Source organism: Psammomys obesus, unplaced genomic scaffold (assembly GCF_907164565.1).
Source record: "Psammomys obesus unplaced genomic scaffold, mPsaObe1.curated_primary_1811, whole genome shotgun sequence".
Taxonomy (NCBI): Eukaryota; Metazoa; Chordata; class Mammalia; order Rodentia; family Muridae; genus Psammomys; species Psammomys obesus.
Window position 1 is genome coordinate 244341 of NW_026596176.1, and position 24813 is coordinate 269153.

At 50.7% G+C, this 24813-nt stretch overlaps 1 protein-coding gene and 1 pseudogene across 3 annotated transcripts; both read left to right on the plus strand.

Moving 5' to 3' along the window:
- Window positions 1-542: 542 nt before the first annotated feature.
- On the plus strand, window positions 543-5325 carry LOC129667891 (isochorismatase domain-containing protein 2B-like; annotated as a pseudogene).
- Window positions 5326-5904: 579 nt separating this feature from the next.
- On the plus strand, window positions 5905-24036 carry Shisa7 (shisa family member 7). Of its 3 annotated transcripts, none has more exons than XM_055595659.1 (6): window positions 5905-6252; window positions 12773-13594; window positions 15049-15203; window positions 17623-17673; window positions 18492-18641; window positions 19064-24036. In XM_055595659.1, exons 2-6 carry the CDS (start codon window positions 12915-12917, stop codon window positions 19702-19704), a joined length of 1677 nt encoding a protein of 558 aa, XP_055451634.1. In that variant the 5' UTR covers window positions 5905-6252; window positions 12773-12914; the 3' UTR covers window positions 19705-24036. The 3 variants fall into 3 exon arrangements, with proteins under 3 accessions (XP_055451634.1, XP_055451635.1, XP_055451636.1); XM_055595660.1 differs by having other exon boundaries at window positions 12799-13594; XM_055595661.1 differs by lacking the exon at window positions 17623-17673.
- Window positions 24037-24813: the final 777 nt, after the last annotated feature.

The following is a 24813-nucleotide window of genomic DNA, read 5'->3' on the forward strand; positions in this document are numbered from 1 at the left end:
CAGCTCTCACCCCTCATGGCACTTTTTAGTTCTAAAACAATGTCTAAGATCAGTATGTCCCTAAGCAGGTCACCTTATTACTTATACTTCAGTTTTCCCAGGGGCTGGAGGCCTAATTGAGCTCCATTAGGGACAAGTAGAGAGAGGTAATCACAGAATTACTTACCAACATTTTACAGCCTTTGGGGAGGAGGGGGACTGAAGTCTAGGGGGACCAACAGTGGCACTAGGAACAAGGCAGACATGCTCAGAAAGGGCCCTTGGGGGGGAAGTAGCCTCACCTATGACCTGGGTAGGAGAGAGGAAGAGAGGAAAGAAGGGAGGAATGGGGAAGGAAAGGAGGGAGGGAGAAAAGGAAGGAGAGAAGGAGAGAAAGAAAAGGAGGAATCCCAGGCCAGCAACAGCAGGTGTAGTCGCCCAAAGGTATGAGTAGGAAGACAAGGTTCATGAGCCACAGAACCAAGTACATAGATCCTGGATGAGTCCCTGTACCGCCATCCTCACTTGACTCTGCCTACTGTCCCTCTGTCCAGCCCCAGACAATGGCAGCAGCCAGAGATAACCTCAGCCGGATCCTCCCAGAGTCCTCCATTTTATTCCTATGTGACAAACAGGAGAAGCTTCAAGAAAGAATCCTCTACCTCCCACAGATTGTGTGAGTGGCCCATGAAATGCTTAAGGTACATACCAATGTTGCCTTCCCAAGACCCAGGAGTGCGGACTGAAGTCTTCAAACTCAGGCTCCCAGGACCACCACCTTCTCTCAGACCCGGGAATCTGGTCCTCAGCCCTCATCCTTGGGTCTCAGAACAATGTTTTCCCTGCCATACAGGTGGCCCCAGTATTGGATGTCTTTGTCTCATTGATGGAGCAGTACCCACTAAGCCCAGGCCCCACAGTTCCTGAGCTGGGATGCTCAGGACCTGCAAACCATGAGCAAAATATGCTTCAGCATGGTGCCCTCCCTTCAACAGGAGCTGGACAGATGGCCCCAGCTGTTCTTCTCTGTGGCGTTGAGACCAAAGGCTGCATCTTGGTGAGACTCTTTGTCCTTAATCTTCCTGCTAGCCCCCCTTTCTGTCCTTTCTTCTATCCTGGGCCCCTACATTGACCTGAGCTTTCCTCATGTGCTCTTTCAGTCCCCACTGCTCACCTAGGATCCTCACTCCCTTAGTAGCCCCACTGTTGTGCTGTGTCTCATGCTGACCTCTCTCTACCCCTTAGCACACAGCCCTAGACCTCGTGGACCGAGGGCTACAGGTCCACGTAGCAGTGGATGACTGCTCTTCTCAAAGGTGAGGTCACTCTGTGGTGGGTAGGTGGTGGGGACATCTGGTGCACTAGCGATGTGTGTTGTGTTGTTGACAGATACTTCCTGAGAAATCCCAACACACAGACATCTACTCACCCCAGAAAAGGAGCCCATTACATGCCAGAGTAATCATTGCACCAGTGAGCCAATGAGCTTCTTAAAATAATGATTTTTTATTTTATATGCACTTGTGAGGGTATCAAATGCCCTGGAGCTGGAACTACAGACAGTTGTAAGCTTCCATGTGGGTGCAGTTCCTCTAGAAGCACAGCCAGTGCTCTTAATCACTGAACCAACCATCTCTCCAGCCTTGAACTAACGAGTTCTAATGAGTTACTAATGGAAGTGTGGGTGAGGGGCTGCTTTACTGAAGAGTCCAAGTCAACACAAGTTGAGGACTTGAGCTCCATCTGTGAGCCTGGAGATCTGTGCACAGCTTGCAGATAGCTCAGCTATCTGAGACCCTCTTCTTCCAGCTAAGCCTCCTCTCTTTTCCCAGCTGCAGGCTGGACAGTCCCCTACTCTTCTATAAAGCTGGGTAGAGGCCTTTGAGACTCTTTCAGGTTTTTGCTTTCCTGGGCAGAGATCCACCTGCTTCTGCCTCTGGGATTAAAGGCTGGCTCTTTTTTTGTTATAAATGGGATCTTTGTAGCTCAGACTGACCTCAAACTACTGCCTCAGTCCTCAGCATGTTAGAATAACAGATATATGCCACCTTGCCCAACTTTGGGCTTCTAGGATACATCCAGGCATAGGCAGGCTGAAATCTTGGGAAAGAAGGCCAAGTTCTGGTGGGGAACCACTCCCCACTACCATAAATGGAAAAGAGATATCAAATGGTCATATGGACCATAACTTTTAAAAGATAATATGAAGAACCATGTAAGATGTCAGGGTGCAAAGGAAGAAATTGCATAGCATTTTTGTGGTGACTTCCTGGAGAATGTGGCTTTATAGTGAAGAGGAGGCGGAACCAGGCTAGCATGGGACAAGAGACCAAGGGTGACTGTGCAAACTGAAACCCTTGACATCCAATTCTGTCTACCAAATTCTTGCCCTACTGGGCTCTCTTCTTCCAGCAGATTCTCAGCCCTTCTCCAATTGGCCTTCCTGGTATTATTGTATGACTAGGTCCAAGGTCACTATGCTCAGAATGATGGGGACCCCAGAGGTGAACATCCAGGTTGTCTACCCTTCCCCTCACTCAGTTCTATTGAGCATCTATCCTGCCAGTCTTTGTTGTACACCCAGGACAGTGCCTAACCCTCCTGGAGTTTGCATCACAACATGCGGATAAGTTAGTTTTCCTTAAGGGTATGGTTACTGGTAAAGTGAGTGCACTCCAGTGGATGACCTCACACCCCACAGTATGCGGACAGCACATAATGGAGTCAACTGGTTATTAAAAATAAGAGAGAACTTGAAGTGGGGTGTGGGTAGGGAGGTGGGCATATCTGGGAGGAGTTAAGGAAAGGAACTGAGGATGAATATGATCAAAATACATTGTATGAAGTTTTCAATTAACTAATTTGAGAGTGGGGTTGAGACAGGGTCTCTCTAGTACTGTAGTACCAGTCCTGGAACTTGCTATGTAGACCAGGCTGATCTCCAGCTCACAGAGATCCACCTGCCTCTGCTTTCTAGGTACAAGGATTAAGGTGGTGCACCATTACACTCAGCCTTAAAAAAATTATTTTTTAAAAAATCAGTTCAAGGCTGGGCATGGTGGCGCATGCCATGAATCCCAGCACTCAGGAGGCAGATCTCTGTAAGTTCAAGGATAATCAGAGGGTTACACAGAGAAACCCTGTCTCCAAAGAAACAAACAAACAAACAATTAAAAAGCCAATCTGAGAAGTTCAGGGAGATGGCTCAGTCAGTAAAGTGCTTTCTATACTAGCATATATATATATATATATATATATATATATATATATATATATATATATATTAGCATATATCTATCTATCCAAACTCATATATATATGAGAATCTACATAAAAGAAGCTGAGTGTTGCCTTGAGGAGACAGGAGCTCTCTGTTTTCAATGAGAGACTGTCTTACGGTTTCCATTGCTGTGAATAGACACCATGACCACAGCAACTCTTATAAGAGATAACATTTACTTGGGGCTGGCTTATAGTTCAGAGGTTCAGTCCATTATCATCATAGCGGGAAGCATGGCGGTGTGCAGGCAGACCTGGTGCTGGAGGAGCTGAGAGTTCTACATCTAGATCTGCAGGCAGCAGAAGGCTGTGTCACACTGGGTGGAGCTTGAGCATAGGAGACCTCAAAGCCCACCCCCACAGTGGCATGCTTCCTCCAAGAAGGCCACATCTGCTCCAACAAGGCCACACCTCTTAAAAAGTGCCATTCCCTATGGGCCAAGCATTCAAAAACATGATTCTATGGGGATCATACCTATTCAAACCACCACAGAGACCTTGTTTCAAAAAAGGAAGGTGGAAGCAATTGGGAAAAGACACCTGACTTAATATTCTGGCCTCCATGTACATACATACCCATGAACCCACACATAATATACGCATGTAAATCATACACACACTTGGGAGATAGCTTTGTAGAGGACTTGGCTAGCATTTTCTAGCATCGTCTAGGTATTATTGTAACCTAGGAAGCCTAGGTTTGATTCTCAGTACCTCGTAAACTAGGTATGATGATGTACACCTGTGAGCCCAATGCTCTTGTTGCTGCTGTTGTTGTTATTGCTTTGTTTTTTAGGTAGGGTCTTACTTTGTAGCTCTGTCTGGCCTTTGGAACTTAATATGTAGACCAGGTATCCGAATTTGGGTCTGCCTGCCTCTGCCTCTGCCTGGGCTTAGAGATGTGCACAACTGCCCCCTGTTGCAGCACTCTTGAGGTACAGGCAGGAGAGTTCATCCTTGGCTACACAGTGAGTTTGAGCTGTGTTACATGAGATCTTGTCTAAAAAAAAAAAAAGTTCATGCTTATTAACAAGATACTTGGAGCTTGGTTGGGAAGTGTGAAAGAAAGGTAGCAGGTAACCTTGAACATGAAACTTGGAGATTGAGGAGTCTTGAGCCCCTGTTCTAGAAGACAGCTGGGACAAAGGCTGAGAGCTGGGCCTGAGTTTGCTTTGTTGCAATAGTTGCGTGTAGCCAACACCGGCAGGCTGGGGAGGAGAGGGAGACAGGAGCCTGGGCCATGTCTTTGAAAAGATTTGGGGTTTCAGAAGAGCCCAGCTGTTGTGGTGTCCCCAGGGCAGTCTGGGGCTGTTGCTACTATAGGGTATCATCTAGCTTTGGCAAGCCCACTAGCCCAGCCACTCGGACATCAACAAAAAGTAAACAAAACCCATGTGGGGAAAGTGGTTTTTTCACCCATAGGTCCCAAAAGTACACAGGGTCGGAATCAGCTCTCTCTTAGCGAAGTCTACATGCAGGTTTTGGGGTTTATCTTTTTCCTACCAGGAAACCCCAGAGGCTACTGGGGCTGCAGGCAAGAATAAGAGCACCACTCTTTGTTCCTAAAATCTATTTTAAAATATCTTTAGTATATCTCAACTATGCTTCATTTAGACAGACAGACAGACAGAAAGAAAGAAAGAGAGAACAGGAGCTGGCCAGCATCAAATTGGCACCTCAGAACTGCCAGGGGATTACATCAGGTAGCCTGCAACAGAAAAGAGAAGACCAACCTTCATGCATCCTACCATCAGGAGTGGGAGTTAACCTGGGAAGAGGCAGTGGAGATACAGGATTTGTGGGGTTTGGCATTGTTTTCTGTAGATAAACTTGTCTGGACTCTGATTGATGCGGTTGATTACTCCTGTTCAACCACGAGGAAGTTGTGTAAATGAGTTGAGAGTTCATGGGCGCAGTCTGGGCCTGTGTGGGAGTGAGAGCCTAAGGAAAGATGGGAAAGATGAGACTAGTGAAGAAGGGGAACATACAGGCAAGAGAACCCAAAGCACAGAAATCTACCGTTGGTGGTCCAAGGCAACAGAGAAGACTATGATGGCGAGGATTTAGCTCAACCGGGCAAGTGTGAGGAAGAGGCCACTAAGAAAACTTTCAAGTGGTCAACTGGAGAAGAGATGCTGTCAGAATAATAACGGAGATGATGATGAAGAGGCAAAGAGGTGCCCCTCAGATGTTCATCACAGAGATGAAACTTGACTTCCCAACCTCCTCTGCCTGCAAATCCAGAAGATCATTAAGGATCCAGTCCCAGACACCAGACTGCTAGGCCTCTTCCAAGGCAAGAGCTCCCTGTTGCTGAACTCCAGGCCCTAACTTGAGGGAAGGACCCACCCTCTTTGTCATCTGGACTTTGATGGATGCGTTTTCCTTCATCCCTGAATCCCGAGAGTGGTGCAGTCCAGGAGAACCGCCCCCGTGGGAGAGGAGGTGTGGTTTTGTCTCCCGATTGGGCATCTGGTCCCGGAAATGCAAATAAGACTCCTGGATGCTGGGTGGGAATTGGCTAAGTGAAAGGTGAAGGCGGGGCTGGGCCCCGGGCCACTTCACAAAGCGGGAAAAGGAGGGGGAAAGACTGTCACAACTGGGACCCGATCTTAGAGAATAAACATTGATGTGACTGAGGGCTGAACCATTATTGGGTTTGAGGGGGCATCACAGGGCTACAGGGGTCCGTGGTAGGAAGAAAGTGGGGTCTCCTGCAAGTGGAGTGGGGGAGGCGCCTTTTCTGAGCTCCAAGCCGGCGCAAGACACAGGCGAGGGCTGGCAGCAGCCACATCTGCACTGGGGCCGGTGCGCATCTGCACAAGACAGAGCTGCCGGCCAGGGTCCCCGCAACGCTGCCTGCCGCCCCCACCCCCATCAGCGCGCGCGCGCCCAGCCCCGCTGGCTGGCAGACACGCGCTCTCTCTGCCTCCTCTGGCTGGCCCCCACGCTGCCACCCCCGATTCCCTGAGGGTCCCGCATCCGGAAAGTGAGGTGAGCGCATCCGTACCTTATGAGGAGGGATAAACTGAGGCACGGGGGGCGGGGGGAGGAATGAAGAGGAAGAGACAAGTATGTGAATGGATGGATAGATGGAATGGTTAGTTTCTGTTTAGTGGTCCGTACTCGCCCAAGATGCAGAATTCTGCAGCCCCTAGGATATCAGAGTGCTGAAACTCTACAGACGCCCCTCCACCTCCACCGCGTCAAACCCTCATCCGGGATTCGCAGACTCCTTCCCCAGCCTGGGGGTCCTTGAAAGCACCCTGTTTCCGCCAGGGATGCAAGGACCAGTCCGACCCTAATGACAATCAGACTCACCCCACCACCACCGCGGATCCTGACAGCCCAGCCCCCTCCCAAAAGGCCCAGCACCAGTCGCCTACCCCAGTACAACCTCCCCGGGGACCTAGGAGTCCCAGCCATCCTCCGGAGCCCTTTGGGACACAGGCGTCGGAGCCCCGGCCCCCGCCTTCCGGATCCAGGTGTCCCCTCCGCACACCCAGCCTGAAGCCTGCGTCTCGAGGCCGCGCTCGCGTCGCCATGGCAACGGGAGTCTATTTTGCGCCGGGAACACACAGCTCCCTCTGCAGCGCCCCCCACCCACCCTGCTTAAGAGTGGAGGGCTTAAAAGGCGGGGGACAGCGTAGTGATGGGGATCAGACACTCAGAAGGGACAGAAGCCCGGGACAGACACGCAGAGATTGAGAGCCTCTAAGAGAGGAACTAGGTGTGGAGATTACAGATTCAGGCGGGGGAGGCTGAGGATGGAGGCCCCAGACAGAGATTCAGGACGGAACCCTAGACAGAGATGCAGAGAAACAGAAACCGGGACCCGACGGCAAAGGCAGGTTAGAAAGAGAGAAAGCAGCCGGCTGGATGGAGGCAGGGTCCTGACAAGAGGATGGACGTACTCTCTAGGCAAAGACCCTAGACATAGCGCTACATGTGCTCTATCCACTCGGTCCCTGGCAGCGATTTGCGGAATCTTTCCCGGTGTCCGGGGAGCCAGGACTCGCTCCCCTCCTCTCCCTCTGCTTCCTCTGCAGGTCCCCAATCTTGCCTGCTTTCCTCATTCCTACCTCAAAACTGCCGTTCTAATCCCTGAGATTCCTAGGAAGCCCTTCCACACGCTCTCTAGCCTCTGCCCTGTTCCGCCCTCCCCCTACCACCTCCGCAGCCGCCAGCAGCAGACCCCACAGTTTAGAGAGTCCGGTCCTTTATTGGTAATGCCCTCCCCATCTCTGGGTCTCATTTCTCTCTCTCTTCCTTCCCACTCCCGGGGCCTCTGTTCCTCTCTCTGGGTCTCCCACTCTCTCTTTCTCAGTCTGTTTCCCATCACTACCAGTTCTTCCGTTAGCACCTTCTCTGGGTTTCTATCTCTTCCCTGCCGGGTTGTCTCTTTATTCCTCTTTGATTCTGTGTTCCACTCTTCCTGGATCCTGTTCCTCTCTCCCTTTCTGGGTTCTTATGCATCCTCACCACGCCTCCCCCAACCTGCTGCTGTTCCCTGCAAGGACCCTCAGAAGGCACTCTTCTCCGCCCAGCCCAGCCCACTTCTGCCTTCCTAGCCAAGATTCTCTACCCACGTCAGGAATGGGATAGGACTTCTTGGGGGCTTCCTCTCCCCAGCCTGGCTCCCTTTCTCTGTATCTGTGTCTCTCAAGTCCTGAGCTGGATTTGAGAACCACGCAAGGTGCACCCGGGGTTTGGGGCCTCTCTTTCCACCCATCCCCTCCAACGTTTGCCTATGGAGGAGGACGTTGCCTTGTGAGTGAGAAGTAGAGGTCGGGGGCGGTGTAGGGCTGAGGGCGGAGTAGGGGATGGAGGCGGGGCAGGAGTTCTCACAAGCCAGTTGCAGACTGTGCACACAGCTGGGCCAGAGTGAGTGTGCGCCTCAGGGCTGTGTAACAGAGCTAAGACGAATGTGGGTGCCTGCCTGCCGGCCTGCACCAGTGCAGGGAGCTGCTCGAGGGATGTAATGTCTCCAGAGCGCCTTGACATCTGAGTCTTGGACACTGATGGTTAAAATGTGTCCAAATGCTTGTGTGTCCATGTAGAGCGATATGTGTATGTGCATGCACACATACTCAAACACAGGCTCTGGAAGGGTGTATGGGTGCATCACTAGGCTGACACTGAGTGTTCTTGCTTTGGGGCCACAGCTTAGGCATCCTGTTGTCTGTTTTCACGTTATCAGTTCTGTTGTGAGTCTGAGCACTCTTGTGTGAGGGAAACAGAAGACTGGTCCCCTGGTCTCCAGTGTCTGCACTAGCTGCATCTGCAGATGGTTGTCCTCTGTCAGCTCCCAGCCTTTGAACAAGGGAGACAGCTGCCTTCCACCCCATCAGCCCAGATGGCTTTATTATTCCAGCCAGATTCCCATTGTACATGTCAGTGCTCAAAGAATGAAGGAACCTACATGGCTGTGTCTGCCACCCTCAGACGCAGGTGGGTCTCGAGGTGTCCTGCCCCCTTCTCTCTGTGTGGGATAAAGCCATCTAGACTAGTTCCTGGAGACCGAGGCTCAGTGCCTAGCCCCAGAGTCTAAGCACTGTGAGGTTTAGGCAATCAATAGGACCTCTTAGAATGTTGTTCTTACCTGAGGGTTGGGGAGTACAGATAGCCACCTCTCCAAGATGTAAATGTTCCTGTGAGCATTTATGTGTGTCAGATACTGGTTCTAAATTCTGTGGAAGAGGCAGCAAAGATGTAGCTCAAATTATCCAACTTCGTGGACATTCTAGTCTAAGCATGAAAGGTGCAAGGCCATGTGTGCATCCTGTGACAAATGCACAAGAGCTTCAGAAGACAGGGCAGGTAACCCCAGTGGACCAACTGGGGCCATTTTGAGGGGGGCTTGCTGAGATTATAGGTGAGTGGTGCTAAAGGGAGGGAGGCTGCCAAGCTGGGATCTGCCAAACAAGTCAACAGCAAGTGCTATGGGAAGGAAAGTATAAAGTCCTTGGGCATGACCCTGGAAAGGCCTATGTCACTGCTTCTCAACCTGTGGGTTGCCTAAGATCGTTTAGGAAGCATAGATATGCTTACAGAATTACAGTTATAAAGTAGCAACAAAAATAATCTTACAGCTGGGGGTCACCACAATGTGAGGAACTATAGCAAAGGGTCGAAGCATTAGGAAGATAAAAAACCACTGGTCTAGAGGAAAAGGAAAGAGTGGGCACCCCAGGTTAGAATTAAGATTGACTTAAGTGAGGCAAGAAGCTAAGACTTGGTCTGAACAAGAAAGATGTTGATGTTGTCTGTCCATTTTTGTTTGCTTATTTGTTTGTTTTAAAGCCGGGGTCTCATTTAGCCAGGATTAAGCTTGAACTTGCTAAGAATGACTCTGAACTCTTGACCTTCCTGCCTCTGCTTCCCAAGTGCTAGAAGAAGTTGAATGAGAAGCATGAGCCCACCATGCCTTGCTCCACTTTTAAAAGAATTGTGGTAAAACATGGTTGGATGTGGTGGCACAATTTTAATCCCAGAACTTGGGAGGCAGAAGCAGGTGGATCTCTATGAGCTCAAGCCAACCTGGTCTACATAATAAATTCCAGGCCAGCCAAGGCTACCTGTGTCAAAAACAAATAAACAAAAATATTTAATGTGGTAAAACACACATAAAATTTACTAGTGTCTGGCATATTCCTTATGTTGTGTGATGATCTCTGCTCTCTAGTTCCAGAACGTTCTCTTTTAATTACATACATATATACATGCATGTACGCACACCATGGTTCACATAGAGAGGTCAGAGAACAACTTGTGGGACTCAGTTTTTCACCTTCCACTATCTGGAACCCAGCTGCCCAATCAAGATTGTCAAGCTTAGCAGCAAGCTTTACCCACTGAGCCATCCTATCTGCCCTAGTTTCAGAACATCCTCATCACTCCAAAAGGATCTGCCCTTCCTTCTAACTACAAGACATAAATAATAAAGAGGATTTTTGTCTGCATGGGTTTGCCTATTGTGCATATTTCATATAAGTAAGGGCATATACTGTGTGACGCGTTATGCCTGGCTTCTTTCCCTTAGAACAATGTCCTCAAGATTCTTCTATGTTGTAGTATGCCTACTATCAGTGGGACTCTTCTTCAAGGCTGAGTAATAGTCTTCTTATGGATTACCATGTTTGTTTATCCATTCATCTGTTTACCCACACTTGTAACCAACATTCTTTCTTTCTTTTTGTCTATTATGCACAGAGATACTATGGAGTTTCATGCATGTATTTTTGTGGTCATATGTGTTTAGATTTTGGGGAATAACCACAAAGGAGTGGACTTGTTGGTTCTTATGGTAATTTACAATTAATTTGTGTGTGGTGCTTGTGATAAAACCTTCAGCCTCAAGCATGCTATGGAAATGCTCTAGGTACTCAGCTCTCTTTGAGTCAGGGTCTTTGCTAAGCTGGCTGGGCTGGCCTTGAACTCACTATGTACTTGGGCAGGTCTTGAGTGTGTGATCTTCCTGTCTCAGCATCCCAAGCAGACAGGATGACAGAGCTATGCTACCACATCTGACCATTTGATTTCGCCGCACTCTTCAGCTGTGCAAGCCAAGCCACTTTCAAGGTGCCTTTAAACGATCAATGGGAGAGCGCCCAGTGAGCAGCGGAACATTCTAGGCTGGAGCTCAGGGGAGAGATGGAACCGAGGGCAGCCTTAGTGACATGCTGAGTTTGAGGCCAGCACAGGCTCCACAGGCTTTAGTACAATAAAACCAAGCAAATGTAAAGGAGAAACGAGGAGAGGAAAGAAGGGGAAGAGAGAGAGAGGAGAGAAGGAAGGAGGGAGGGAGGGAGGGAAAGAGGGAGAAAGAGAGAGACGGAGAGTGCATCCATATACCTGCAATCCCAACACTTGGGAAGCAGAGGCAAGAGAATCAATCAATCATTCATTGGCTCGAAGCTAACCCCGGCTACATAGTGAGTTACAGGCCAGCCTGGATTACAGAATGAGACTGTTAAAATAAAATAAAATATTTTTTTAAAAAGTTGAAACTCCATGTTATAAGAGGCATAGCTGAATCCTGGGGAACCCCAGCACCCAAACACCAGCTTCCCTACCTCAGCTTCTGGTTGACCATGACTACACACACACACATGCACAGTGAACAGAACAAATTATAAAATCACCTCATGATGTTTATTTAAATACACCCCAATCCCTCCCCCCTCTTCTGCTGCATCAGTCCCCACAGCTCTGTCACTCCTCAGTGTTCCTCTTTGGCAGGGTGAAGCCATGTGACATTTCTGTCTAGCAACTCCCTCTTCTTTCTAGAATGTCAACCCCAGACCCACAGGAACCTATGAGCTTGTTCAAGGCTTCATCCCTGATGCTCCTGACAGTTCAGGGAAGGGGGTCAGGGCCTTCAGGCATGGATCAAGGCTTGTTTCCAGGAGTTCCTGTCCACATACTGGGCACAGCCTTTGATCTCAGCCTCTGGGAAGCTGTCTCCCTGGGCTTGTCAAGATGCCATTGAAGAAGCAGGGGAGCCGCTGAGGGGGAGGAACACCCAGCCTGCCTCTGCCTCCATCTCCGACTTTGAACTGCTTAATCCTGCCTGGTGATGGGGTTTGCCTCTCCTGCTCACCTCATCTCTGGGCTCCCTACCAGGCTGTCTCTCCACCCCCATATCTTCTGCCCACTCTGGCCTGTTCCTAACCTGCCTGGACTGTTGCCATGGCGACAGCTAGAAGACCTGCCCTTCTGACCCACCTCCTGGTCCTATTTCTCTTCTCATCACCCCCACTTCAAATGTGTTTTTTCCAAAACTGTGAACAGCAGTGACACTTTGTATGTGAAACGGGCGCTTGCACATGTGTGTGCACATGCGGTGAAAGGTTAGGCCATGTTTGGAGAACTGAAAACCAAACCGCTGTAAGCCAGTAGTTCCTAACTAGGCTGCGTGCCCACTACCAAGAGAACGTTCCTCTGTTTGTTTGTCTCCCTATTGGTCTTTGGCTGTCCTGGAACTCAAGCCTGGAGCTCAGGTTGGCCGCCTCCACCCCTGAGTGCTGGGATTACGGGCATGTGTCACCATTCCTGCCTTCCTTTTTTTTTTTTAAGCCGGTACCAGGAGGCATCTCAGGTTATTACGCACGGGTACCACATGTCGGTCAGCTGTTCTACAGGCACATTGGGCAAAAATGTGTGCTGACTGCTCACACCAGGGTCCTAGCACCCATGTTGAGAGCAGGGCACTACTTTTGTGGTTTAGCGCTCAACTAATTTTCATATTCTCTCTCTCTCCCCTTCCTTCTCCTCTCCTCCCTTCTCCTGTCTCTTCTACTACCCTGCTGTTTCACACCCCACATCTCTCTCCCCTACTCCTCCTTTCTTTCCTCTTCCTCCTCCTTCCTTCCCTCTCTCCTCTTTCCCTCCTCCTTTTTTTCCCCTCCTTCCTGGGCTCTGCGGGTCTCTGACTTCGGGTCACCCCGCTCCCACACTTCTTCCTCAACTGCCCACCTCCGCCTTCTGCTTCCACACCTTCCTCTCCGTCAAGTTCTCCCTTTGTTACAACTTCTGCAGGCCCCTCCTCGGTTCTTTTCTTCCGCTGAGGCCCCCTCTCGTCGCTCCTTTTGCCCTCCCCTTCCACTCCTGCAGTTCGGCTCCGGGACCCGCAGCCTGGCGTCCCAGTGCACACCATGCCGGCCCTGCTGCTGCTCGGGACCGTCGCACTGCTGGCCTCCGCCTCCGGCCCGGCGGGGGCCCGCCCATCCAACGACACGGGCGCGGGGGCCCCAGGCCCGCTGCCGGCGCTACTGGCGCACCTGCGGCGCCTGACCGGGGCTCTGGCGGCTGGCGGGAGCGCGGTGGGCACCGGCGCCAACGCCACCAAGACCAGTCCCACCGGTGGCGCGGGCGCAGCGGCACGGGCGCCTCCTCCGGCCGAGCTCTGCCATGGCTACTACGATGTCATGGGCCAGTACGACGCCACCTTCAACTGCAGCACCGGCTCCTACCGCTTCTGCTGCGGAACGTGCCACTACCGTTTCTGCTGCGAGCACCGCCACATGCGCCTGGCGCAGGCCTCTTGCTCCAACTACGACACGCCACGCTGGGCCACCACGCCCCCGCCGCTGGCCGGAGGCGCCGGGGGCGCTGGGGGTGCGGGCGGGGGACCAGGGCCGGGCCAGGCAGGGTGGCTGGAAGGGGGTCGGGCTGGGGGCGTTGGGGGGCGCGGGGGCGAGGGCCCGGGGGGCAGCACGGCCTACGTGGTGTGCGGAGTCATCAGCTTCGCCCTGGCAGTGGGCGTCGGTGCCAAAGTGGCCTTCAGCAAGGCGTCGCGTGCGCCTAGGGCGCACCGGGAGATCAACGTACCCAGGTAGGTGTGCGCTGAGACTGGAGGGGCAGGAGGGTGCCTGGAGTCCAGGCACCGTAGGGCAAAAAAGCTGATGGAGGCGGTGCCTTGATGCTGGAAGGTGGAAAAACTGATTAAGGGGCAGGGCTTAAACAATGAGAGGTCCGGGAACCTGGTTGGGAGTGTGGTCTGGGCCGTAAGAGTGGCTTGGTGGGGGCGGGGCCACCGTGGTAGAGGTGGAACTGTTGGGCGTGGCTATTCGAATGGGTGGGGTCCGAGTTAGTGGTGGGAAGTAACTGAGACCTGAGAACAGAAGCTACGGAAGCACCAGTCTTTAAAGAATTGTGAAGGGAGAGATCATTCATTCAACCAATATTTCTTAAGAACTTTGTGGGCCAGGAGCTAGGGATAAAGAACGCAAGAACAGTTCTGCCTTTCTGGATAAGCCTGTCTCCTAAGCCCAAGTATTCTGCCTGTGGTCTATGTGATGATGGGCTCCATTTCTTAACCTCTGTGCCTCAATTTCCTCGCATAGACAATAAGGCTAAGAGAAGACTCCATTTATTTGGACTCTAAAGAAGATTAACTGAACTTATTCATGTAGAGTCCTAGCTCTATAAATAAATAAATATATAAATATTTATGGTGGATCCAGCAAGCCCATATGCAACTTAACTCTAGATATTGACAACTGCTGTGAAGAAAACAAACCATTGTAAACAGCCAAGGGAAGGAATGTAAAGAGCTAAGGGGAGGAGTGTTGCTTTGGGGAGGGATTGGTTTAGCTCATGATCTATCAGAAAGAGTCTGTCTGAAGTGGACCCTGAAGGAAAGAAGAGGCAGAGCCAGGCAGTGGCTGTGAGGTCCTTCCAGGCAGAGAGAACAGGCATATTGGGGAGTGGTCCTGTTTGTACAGGAGCCTGTTTGTGTCTGAGGATGAGCAGGCAGGGGATGCTTTTCTTCTGTGAGCTATGAAGAGCCACTGGAGATGGATATAGCCCAGTGTATAGCCTTGCAGAGGAGAGGCAGGGACTGCAGCTGCAGACCAGGAGACAATGGCTGAGATTTCCAGGTGGGAGAGGTCCTGAGCAGTGAGCTTACTGGCAATGTATTGGAGGTCTACTTTGAAAGATTTCAAGGAGAAAAAAAGTTCAAAAAGGTTTGAGGTCTGCCTAAGTGAACAAGTAGTACATCTTTTTTTGCAACCAGGAAGGCTACCTGAGGAACAGTAATAAGGTCATAGTTTGTGGTGGGGCAAGGGCACCCAAGAGGTTGCTGAGGGGGCTCTTGAAGAAATACATTAAGCAGGAAATATGGCCTAGAAAGGTTGACAGTAAAAGGTGCATAGCCAAAGATGGAACATATCTTTGCACTTAAGATTCCCTAAAGAGGAGAGGAGGGGTAAAGAGACCTGGGCCTTTCCCCATCTCCCTCCCACCCTGTCCCTGGCTACCCTTCCATCCTTCTGCCATTTTCAGAGCTCTGGTGGACATTCTGAGGCATCAAGCAGGACCTGCAACCCGCCCAGACCGGGCCCGAAGCAGTTCTCTGACCCCAGGGCTAGGAGGCCCCGAGAGTATGCCTCCCAGGACACCCAAGAACCTTTACAATACCATGAAGCCCTCCAACCTAGGTAAGTGTAAGTGACAGATCTCTGGCCGTGCCCTCATCCCTGTGGCTCTTTCCTCTCCATAGGACACTCCCTACCTTGATGCCCTGGTCCCACTCCAGTCTCTATCCATCAGCTGTGAACCTTTCATTTCTTCCTTCAACACCCATCCTGCTCATCCTCAGAGAAGTCCCAAAGGCCACAGTGGACAGGAAAAGTTCTGGTCCTATTGAGCCATGAAATGAGAGAGGGTAGAAGGGTGTGGCCTGTCTCAGAGCAAAGAGTAACTTCAGCTACAGGTACTCTGGATGGTTGCAGCAGAATTAATGAGGCTCTCAGACCTGAGACCACGAACAGCTTGGAGTTCTAAACTTCTTCAGGCTTAGCTAGAGTACTCTGTTCTGAAGTTAATAGGAAACTATTGGGGTATTTTGAGCAGGGAGAATTCAAACATGGTGGAAGACAGATAGATGTTGAAGCACATAGCTATAATCCCAGAATTCTGAGTGAAGGCTGAGGCCGGGAGAATCAAGAGTTGGAGGCCAGGAGCTGGAGAGATAGCTAAATGGTTAAGAGGACCTGAGTTCAATTCCCAGCACTCACATGGCAACTCACAACTGTACCACCAGTTCCAGGCACCCTCACAGAGACATACACAAAGGTAAAACACCAAAGCACATAAATATATATATATATTTTTTTTTAAAGAGGAGGTTAGTCTGGGTTAAATAGCAAGATCCTGTCTCAGAAAACCAAGGGAAGTCTAGGTAATGGTGGTACACACCTTCAATCCCAGCTCTAGAAAGGCAGAGGCAGTCAGACCTCTGAGTTCAAGACCAGCCTGGTCTATAGAGAAGATTTCTCGACAGCCAGGATTACAGAGAAATCCTGTTAAAAACAAAAACAAAAAAACCAAAAACAGGGGAAAAAAAAGACAAAGAAGAAAGAAAACCACAGTGTAGAGATGCAGCTCAGGGCTAGAACCTATGAGTGCTGCTGGAGGTGGAACTCAGGGTAGAGCATTTACCTAGAATTCAACAATGAGGGCTTATGAATGTATTTTAGTGGTAGGATACTTACCTAGCATGCACAGGGCCCTAGGTTCCATCTCCAGTCTGGCAAAAGATAAGAAGAAAGCCACACCTTTAATCCCAGCACACAGGAGGCAGAGGGAGGTAGAGATCTATGTGGGTTCCAGGCCAGCCAGCACACAGTGAAGCCCTGTCAAAAAAAAGAACTATGTTCTGGAATCTGTGACCCATGTTAATGGAAGAGATAAGAGGCAAGAGCTTCAGAAGACTGGGGTATAGCCTGTGTGCTAACGGAAGGTCAGGGTGGAGGGACATGATTTTTCAATAGCGATAATGAAGGGCATTCTAACTAGGTCTTTGCGGGGACTGCCTTGTTATTGAATTGTATTTGTTGTTTGTGTATGGTTTTATTTTCAGATAGGTCTCGTGTAGTCCAGGCTGGGCTTTAAAGGCCCTATGTAGTGGAACTTGAACCTCTTATTCTTCTCTCTATATCTTTCAAGTGCTAGGGATTACAGGCTGTGTCACAGCATCAGATTCTTTCTTTCTTTCGAGACAGGGTTTCTCTATTTAGCCCTGCTTGCCCTGGAACTCACTCTGTAGATCAGGCTGGCCCCAAACTCAGAGATCCGCCTGCCTCTGACTCCTAAGTGCTGGGATTAAAGGTGTGTGCCACCAACAACTGGTTTAATTTTTTTTTTTTCCAACACAAGGTCTCACATTGTGCCCCAGGCTACCCTGGAACTCTGGGCTGGCCCTGAATTCATGGCAGTTCTCCTACCTCAGCCTCCCATGTGCTGGGGTTGCAGGCAGGAGCTACTGTGTGAAGCCTCAACATAGATCTTGAGGGAGGTTTCATTCTTCAGACCAAGAGGGAAAGGAAGAGATTCGAGGCATTGAAACCAGCATTGCAGAATGTGCAAAAGCCCTGTGGCAAACCTCAGACACCACCCCTATATTCCACTTTTCCTGTAGGGGATGAACCACAGGAGGCATCTGAGTGCTGGAAAGGGAGCCACTGTGGGTCTTCCTGCCTTAATGTGGACTGGGAAGATGGCAAACAGGAGGCATAGCTGGTGATTTCAGAGGGAGGGTGTGGGTCCAGACAGAGATATGGGTCAGGAGGGGCCATCAGGCCTGAATAGTGAGAGAGAAGAAGATGGTATGAAGACCACCAGATTTCTAGCCTGGGTATTGGAGTGAATGTAGAAGAGGGACATCTCATCCCCCCCACCCTTCATGATTCTGAGCCCCCATCCTCTGTTTCCCCAAGGGAGCCAAGAGAATAAGTCGACCTGTGAGTGGGTGGGGGCTGTACTGAACTGAGAGCCAGAAGTGATACACTTCCAGGCAGGAGTGCCAGCTGGAATGGCGATGACAATGACGTGTCACCTCCCTTCTCGGTCCCTTAGATAACCTGCACTACAACGTCAACAGCCCCAAGCACCGTGCTGCCACACTGGGTACGCAGAGGGCCGAGGCGCCCTGAGAGTCGGGGTCCTTCAGGCCCCACTGTGGGCAGCCCCAGCCTGGTGCTGGGTGGAGCCCCAGTAAGACCCCTGTGAGCCGGTGCTCGCGTGGGGCTGGCCACCAAGGCAGCTGCAGTGTCCTCGAGAGGACACCGGAAATGGTGGATCTCCTTCCTGTCAAGTTTTGGGAAGATGCGTGGAATGCATCCCCAGCTGGGGCCAGGATTCAGTGGGTGCTGACAAATGCCAGCGGCCCCCAACCTGGAATGTGATTTCATCCTCAACCACAATCCTGTCCACTGTGGTGGAAAAGGAGGGACTCCTAAAGGTTGAAGCTTTTGCAGACTAGAACCCCAGATCCTCACCCCCCAAGCCCTAGACCTCTGAAGGAGGAGGGCTGGAGCCTGAAATAGATCTGAGGGAGGATGGTTAGAGCACTGACCCGTGGGTACGACAAAGGAGGGCTGGGTCCCACCCTGTTGCTATGGGAGGAGGGCTGGGGTTTGAAATCCTAGGTCTAAGGGAGGAGGGCTGGGGGTATAAACTCTTGGGTCTAAGGGAAGAGGGTTGGGGCCCAGACTCCTGGGCCTAAGCAAAGATCAGCTGGGTCTCAGTGGGGAGGGCGTAAGATCTGGATTCCTGTATCTGAGGGAGAGATGAGATCTGGACCTTTGGGCTTCAGGGAGAGGGGCTAGGGTCTGGATCCCTGCATCTGAGGCGGAGAGCTGGGCTCCGGGTCACTGGGTCTGAGGGAGAAGAGTCTGAGTCTGAGGAAGGAGGGTTGCACTGACTTCATCTTCCCCCTACCACAGACTGGCGTGCCATGCCACCACCCAGCCCCTCCCTGCACTACTCCACGCTGTCCTGCTCTCGGTCCTTCCACAACCTCTCTCATCTTCCCCCCTCCTACGAGGCTGCTGTGAAATCAGAACTGAATCGATACTCTTCCCTCAAGAGACTGGGTGAGCCTGGGGCCAATGGTCCCCAGGGTTTCCTTTGGTACCGCGGTCAGCAGTGGGGGTGGGGAATGGGGCAAAAGGTTCCAATCTTCCTACCAGCTTTTTCCCTACTTGTTTCCATATTGCCTGAGATATTTTGGGTTGGGTCAGGTTTTTGTTTATTTGCGTTTAATTTTATTGTTCTGAGACAGAGTCTTGCTTCATAACCCACATTGTCCTGGAACTCATTATGCAGCCCAGGTGACCCTCCTGTTTCAGGTTTCCTATTGCTGATTGCAAGTGTGAACCACCATGCCCTGTGTAGTTTGGTGACTCTTGTTGACCAAATTTTAAGGACTCCTGGGTGCTTCTTGGGTTTTAGGTAAGGATGCTGGAAAAGGAAGGCTCTGGGTTGTCAAGGAATCTTTCTGTCTTTTTTCCTCCAGCTGAGAAAGATCTGGATGAAGCCTACCTGAAGCGCAGACATCTGGAGATGCCTCGAGGGACACTGCCCTTGCATGCACTCCGGAGGCCAGGCACTGGAGGTGGCTACCGCATGGATGGCTGGGGTGGTCCCGAGGAGCTGGGCCTGGCACCAGCACCCAACCCCCGGCGGGTTATGTCCCAGGAGCACCTGCTGGGTGATGGCGGTCGAGCTTCCCGCTATGAGTTCACGTTGCCTCGAGCTCGCCTGGTATCTCAGGAACACCTGCTGCTCTCCTCACCAGATGCCCTTCGCCAGAGTCGAGAGCACCTGCTGTCACCCCCACGAAGTCCCGCACTTCCCCCAGATCCTACCACCCGGGCCAGCCTGGCAGCTTCACACTCCAACCTCCTGCTGGGGCCTGGGGGTCCTCCCACACCACTGCATGGGTTGCCACCATCAGGCCTGCATGCCCACCATCACCATGCCCTTCACGGCTCTCCTCAGCCAGCTTGGATGTCCGATGCGGGTGGGGGTGGGGGCACAGTGGCCCGAAGGCCACCCTTCCAGCGTCAGGGCACCCTGGAGCAGCTGCAGTTCATTCCTGGCCACCACTTGCCCCAGCACCTGCGCACTGCCAGTAAGAATGAAGTGACTGTCTGAGGCCAGGCTGGAGAGCTGGGGTTGTGGCTGCTGAGGCCCCCTCCTCCCAGGCCAGATCTCCATCACAGGCTTATCGTACACACCAAGGGTCTGAGACCAGATGGGCCCTTGGACTGGAGACCATGCCTCCCTTTGGGATGTCATAGTAGATGAGATCTCTCCTCCAACTTTGTCACTGTTTGAACCAAGGCTTCCTTCCCATGATGTCATTCCAGAGGAAGAGGCCTGTACATGAGGTCATCGCTAGCAAATATGTCTGTGTTCTGTGATGTCGTTGCAGGGACTAAGCCTCCTTCTTATGAGGTCACCACAGAGGAAGAGGTCATCACTAAAGGCTGTGTCCATTTTGCATGACATCACCACAGAGACTCCATTCCTGTGATGTCACCACAGGCAATGACTTGTCCCATCCCATCATCCCTAGAAACAAAGATTTCTTCCTACAATGTCATTACAGAGACAAATCTCATACTTCTCAAAACTTCTTGATATCATCCGAAGCCTCTTGCAATTGTTATCACAGGAAAGATGTTTCTCTACCAAGGAGAAGATGTCTCCATTCCATGATGCCACCACTACAGACAAAGCCATTTTCCTGGGACACATTGAAGGGGACCATGCTCTGCCAACTGTGTCCTCACTAAAGATTAGGCCTCCTTTCCACAATGCTGTCACAGGATTCTGCCTCCCTCCTGTGATGCCATCACCAGAATAGGTGCCTTGCCCGATGGCGCCATCACAGGGACCGTGCCTCTTCATATGATGTCATTACCAGAAATGACTACCTGTCCCTGGGACTGCTCCGGGAAGAGGTCCTTCTGTGGCGTGACCACCAGCTATCACCCGCTTGGAAATGACACAGGAAGACACCTCTATAGCTGTGCCATGCCATGAGAAAGTTGTGCATGTCCAGCCTAAGACCACCTAGGAAGATGCCAGAGAAAGCAGCCTGTCCTGAGATGTAATATGAGGGGTGTCAGCACTGGGGATGCCAAGACAGTGATCTGTATGCAGGAAGCTGGTGATGACAGCCTCCATTGCCTGGACATCATCATAGAGTTTCCTTCTCAGAGGTGGTCCCCACTCCAAATGACCAATGGTAGTAATTACATCATCAGAGTCCTTATCTTGCTTCCCTATAACTAAGCTCCATGGTTTCTTCCCATGACCCCAGGGATATGGCCAACAGGATGTCTACTAGCCTCTCTTCAGGAAGGTTGGACCTGTGCAGTGAGTCCTTGGGGATGGCACCCATGGATGAGCTTCAGCTCCAAGGATGCCACTTTGATCCATGAGGCTTCTAAAATCCTGGGAATCATAGATGGGCCAAAGGCTGGCATCACTTCTTTCTGCCATACCTAAAGAAATCACTTCTGCCAACAGAATTCCCATCTCTATTTGAGGGGAAGGGTTGGGGTATATGTGCTGCTGACCTTGCCAATGACATTGGCAATGCCATCCAGTGTCCTTTCATAATAGCACAGCAGTTGGGGTCCAGTGTTAACTATGTCATTTCCCAGGATTCCATAAGACTCACCTCAACTACCAAATCATCATCTTCCAGGAATCATCACCACTAACTGCGTCATCATTGCCTCCTAAGAGTCTTCACAAACATTGTGTCATTATCTCCTAGGATCCATGTTGTCATCACTATCTCCCATGATCTACTGCAACATGTTGTCATTGCACGCCAGGATCCATCTCAGATATGTTCTCATCACTCCCCATCCTTCACAGCATGCTCACCTCATCTCTGAGGCTCTATCACAGCCATGCTGGTTTCATAATATCCCAGCAACCACCACCACCATGCTATGCTCATCATCTCCCAGGATCCATCAGAACCATGCTGTCCTCATCTCTCAGGAGCCACTACTAGCACGGTGTCCTTGGCTCCCCGGCTGTACCATGACTAATGATGTCCTTACCTTCCAAAGTCCATTATGCCTCATTGTGGCACTCTCTACCCGGACTTCTTAGGAATGAACGTGCCAGTATTTCTCATAATTCCTTATAACTGCAATGTTACCTCCCAGGATCCACTTTAACCATGTTTTTGTGGTGGCTCTGTCAGTGGCCACCACAGCTATGATGTCACCATTTCATAAAATCCACTCCACTTGTGGTGTCCTTGGATTCATGAAACCATGTATCATCATGTCCCAGGATCCATCTAATAGTGTCACAGTTATCAAATACAAGAACCCATGAGAGCCATGGTGTTATCTCCTCCCGGGACCCACTTCAATCATGCCCCATTATGATTCATCAGGATTTACTGTAACCATGGTGTCATTGCCTCCAAGCAGCCATACTAGCCGTGGTGTCTTCATGCCCCAGGACCCACTTTAACCCCAGTGTCTCTATGACCTAGGATCCCTGAGATCCAGTGATAGCATCCCTGGAGTCTACCATAACCGTGGTTGCCATCACTTCCCTGGATCCATGACAACTAATGTCATCATTTCCCAGAGTTCAGTTCAGCCATGGTGCCATTGCCTCCCAGAATCCATGTAAAACCATGTGTCACCACCACCCAGGATCTAGAACAATGTGTCCTCATCTTCCAGGACCCATGGCAATTGTCTGCCATCTGCCAGAATCCACCATCTTAGGATCCAAATGTTGTGACAGGCTACATTTCAATTGTCCTCTGGGGTCTCATGGCATTTACAGTTCCTCCCTTCAGGGGAACCAGCACAACAGGCCATTTCCCGTTCCCTCCAAAGGACTAGGGTGGATGGAGCCAGCTGTCTCCCTCTGATAATGTCACCCCTACTCTGGCCCTTCTTGTTTATGTCACTGCCTCACTCCTGATCTCATAGATACCTGGATCAGCTTCACCTACAGACGTGGCTTTGGCCAGCCTCCTTCTGCCCAATGGTGAGTGCATCCAAACTCTTCTTGTATTGCCACTGTCCCTCACCCAGCCATCTGATCGGTGACAGGGTCAACCCAGTGACCTCTCCACAGCAGCAGTAGAGGTGGGGCTTCCCAGCCCTTGGATGACATCACTGCCCTACCCCACTCAATCCCTGTTGCCTGGACTCCATCAGGATCAGAACTCGCTAGCTTGGACCAAACTCTCCTTAGAGAACCTTGGCCTATAGGAAGATGCCATGGCTGATAAACCACTTGCTGGCCTGTTCCTGGGATGGGTGTACCTGAGAGCATTGACCCCTGCTACCTTCACCTGAAAAGGCAAGGGTGCTCCTTCATCCCTTTCCCTAACATACCAGGGAGTACCCAGGGGCTTCAGGGAGTCCCTAACACCCAGTGCACAATCTAACCCCAACACACCCACTTCTCTGTATATATGTATACACACACACACACACACACACACACACACACACACATATATATATATATACATATATACATATATACACACACATAGCCATGTTTCAAGGGGCGGCCATTCCCCACTCTCAAAGGGCTACATGCCCCCCTCCCAACCCCCAAGGTGAGGAGGGGGGCTCTTCTCCCTCCTCTGGGCCGCCCTCTCCCTCTTATACCTCCCTCCCAAACCAAATATTGGCCTCTGTGCTCATCCCTTCTTGCCAAGAGCCTAGATGGGATGGATGGTGCCGGGCTCTCACCATGCTGAGGGAAGTAGGAGGTTGCCACCAATCCTCCTCAACTTCAGTGCCAGGTTTTCAGTCTCCTAACTAATAGATGCTCCATCCCCATCCATTCTAGGGCCTCCCTTCAAGCAAGCTTAACACCCCCACAGAACACAGCTTCCTTCAGCCCCCAGCACTGGAGGGATTCAGGAGCTTTCAGCTTTTATTTGTCCCATTTTCTCCCTCCCTCCCTTCCCTCCACCCCAGCCTTGAGTCCTTCCTGGGATCTGCCCTCCCCACAGCCTCCACCCTCTATTCACCTGCCTGACCCTGGAGCCTTGACCTCTTGTCTCAATAAAGCCATAGTGGGGAGAGGTCTTGAGGGTAGTCTAGCAGGCCCTGTTCTGCTCATCCCCCACCATCACCATGACGCTTCCAGACCTGGCTTTCTGAGTCTTTCCCCACCCCTCCCTGCTCCCCAATAAACACACAAACAGACATGGGCAGGACATGCATTGCCATACAGGAAAGCATGCCCCCTTCTGGTTGGGGGCTGCAGAGAGGGTGTCAGAGGCAAGATCAAAAGTGCCACTTCAGAGGCCCCTGCACACCTCTGAATCCCGTTCTTATTCCCCTCCCCACTCTTCCTTCCAGTGCTGGGTCCACCTTCAACTTCCTGGTGAGGATAGCAAGATCTGGCACTTGGTGGCAGTGGTGGTGGTGGGGTGATACTGTTTTCTGATTTGGAATAAACAGCTGTTTTTCCTGATCTTCTGTCTCAAGATTTTCTTCTCTCCGGTTCACTGGGAAATTGGGGGCCTCCTCTGTGCTGTGGAGTATAGGTCTGGCCAAAGGCATCCTAATATTTTTCAGGGGAGGAACTTCTAAAGATGGTTCCAGAAATCTCCTTGTCTTGTGACCCACGAAGCTGAGGACTCAGAGAAGGGGCAACTTAATGTGCTTTTTAGTTCTCGGTTTTGTTTTGTTTCTTTTAAAATGTTTTTATTTATACAAATATAAATATCAAATATAAATATCAATTTATATTTATCTATATTATTCATAAATATATATGTATGTATATAAAACACCCATCTATACATGTATATATACATACACACACAAGCCCAGACCTGCTTACCTAGGGATGAAACTATCCACTGTGAGTTTGGCCCTCCTATACCAATTAGCAATTAAGAAAATACCTCACACACATGGCCACAGGCAATTTCTCAACTGAGGTTTCCTTTTCCCAAGTATGTCAAGATGACAATTGAAACTAATTATGACAAAATATTTGTGTGGTGCTCGCCTGCCATGCTTCGGGGAGGAGGTACCTTCATACATCTGTTTGTGAACTTTGAGAAAAATTCTGGGCCAGTGAGGTAGCTCAGCAAGTAAAGGGACCTGCTCTGGAGCCTGGTGAGCTGAACCTGATCCCTGGCAGCCCCATGGTCAAGGGCAGAATGAACACCTGCAAATTGTCCTCCAATGTACAATCCATTATTCACCTGAATGTGTGATTGCATTATGCATGTGT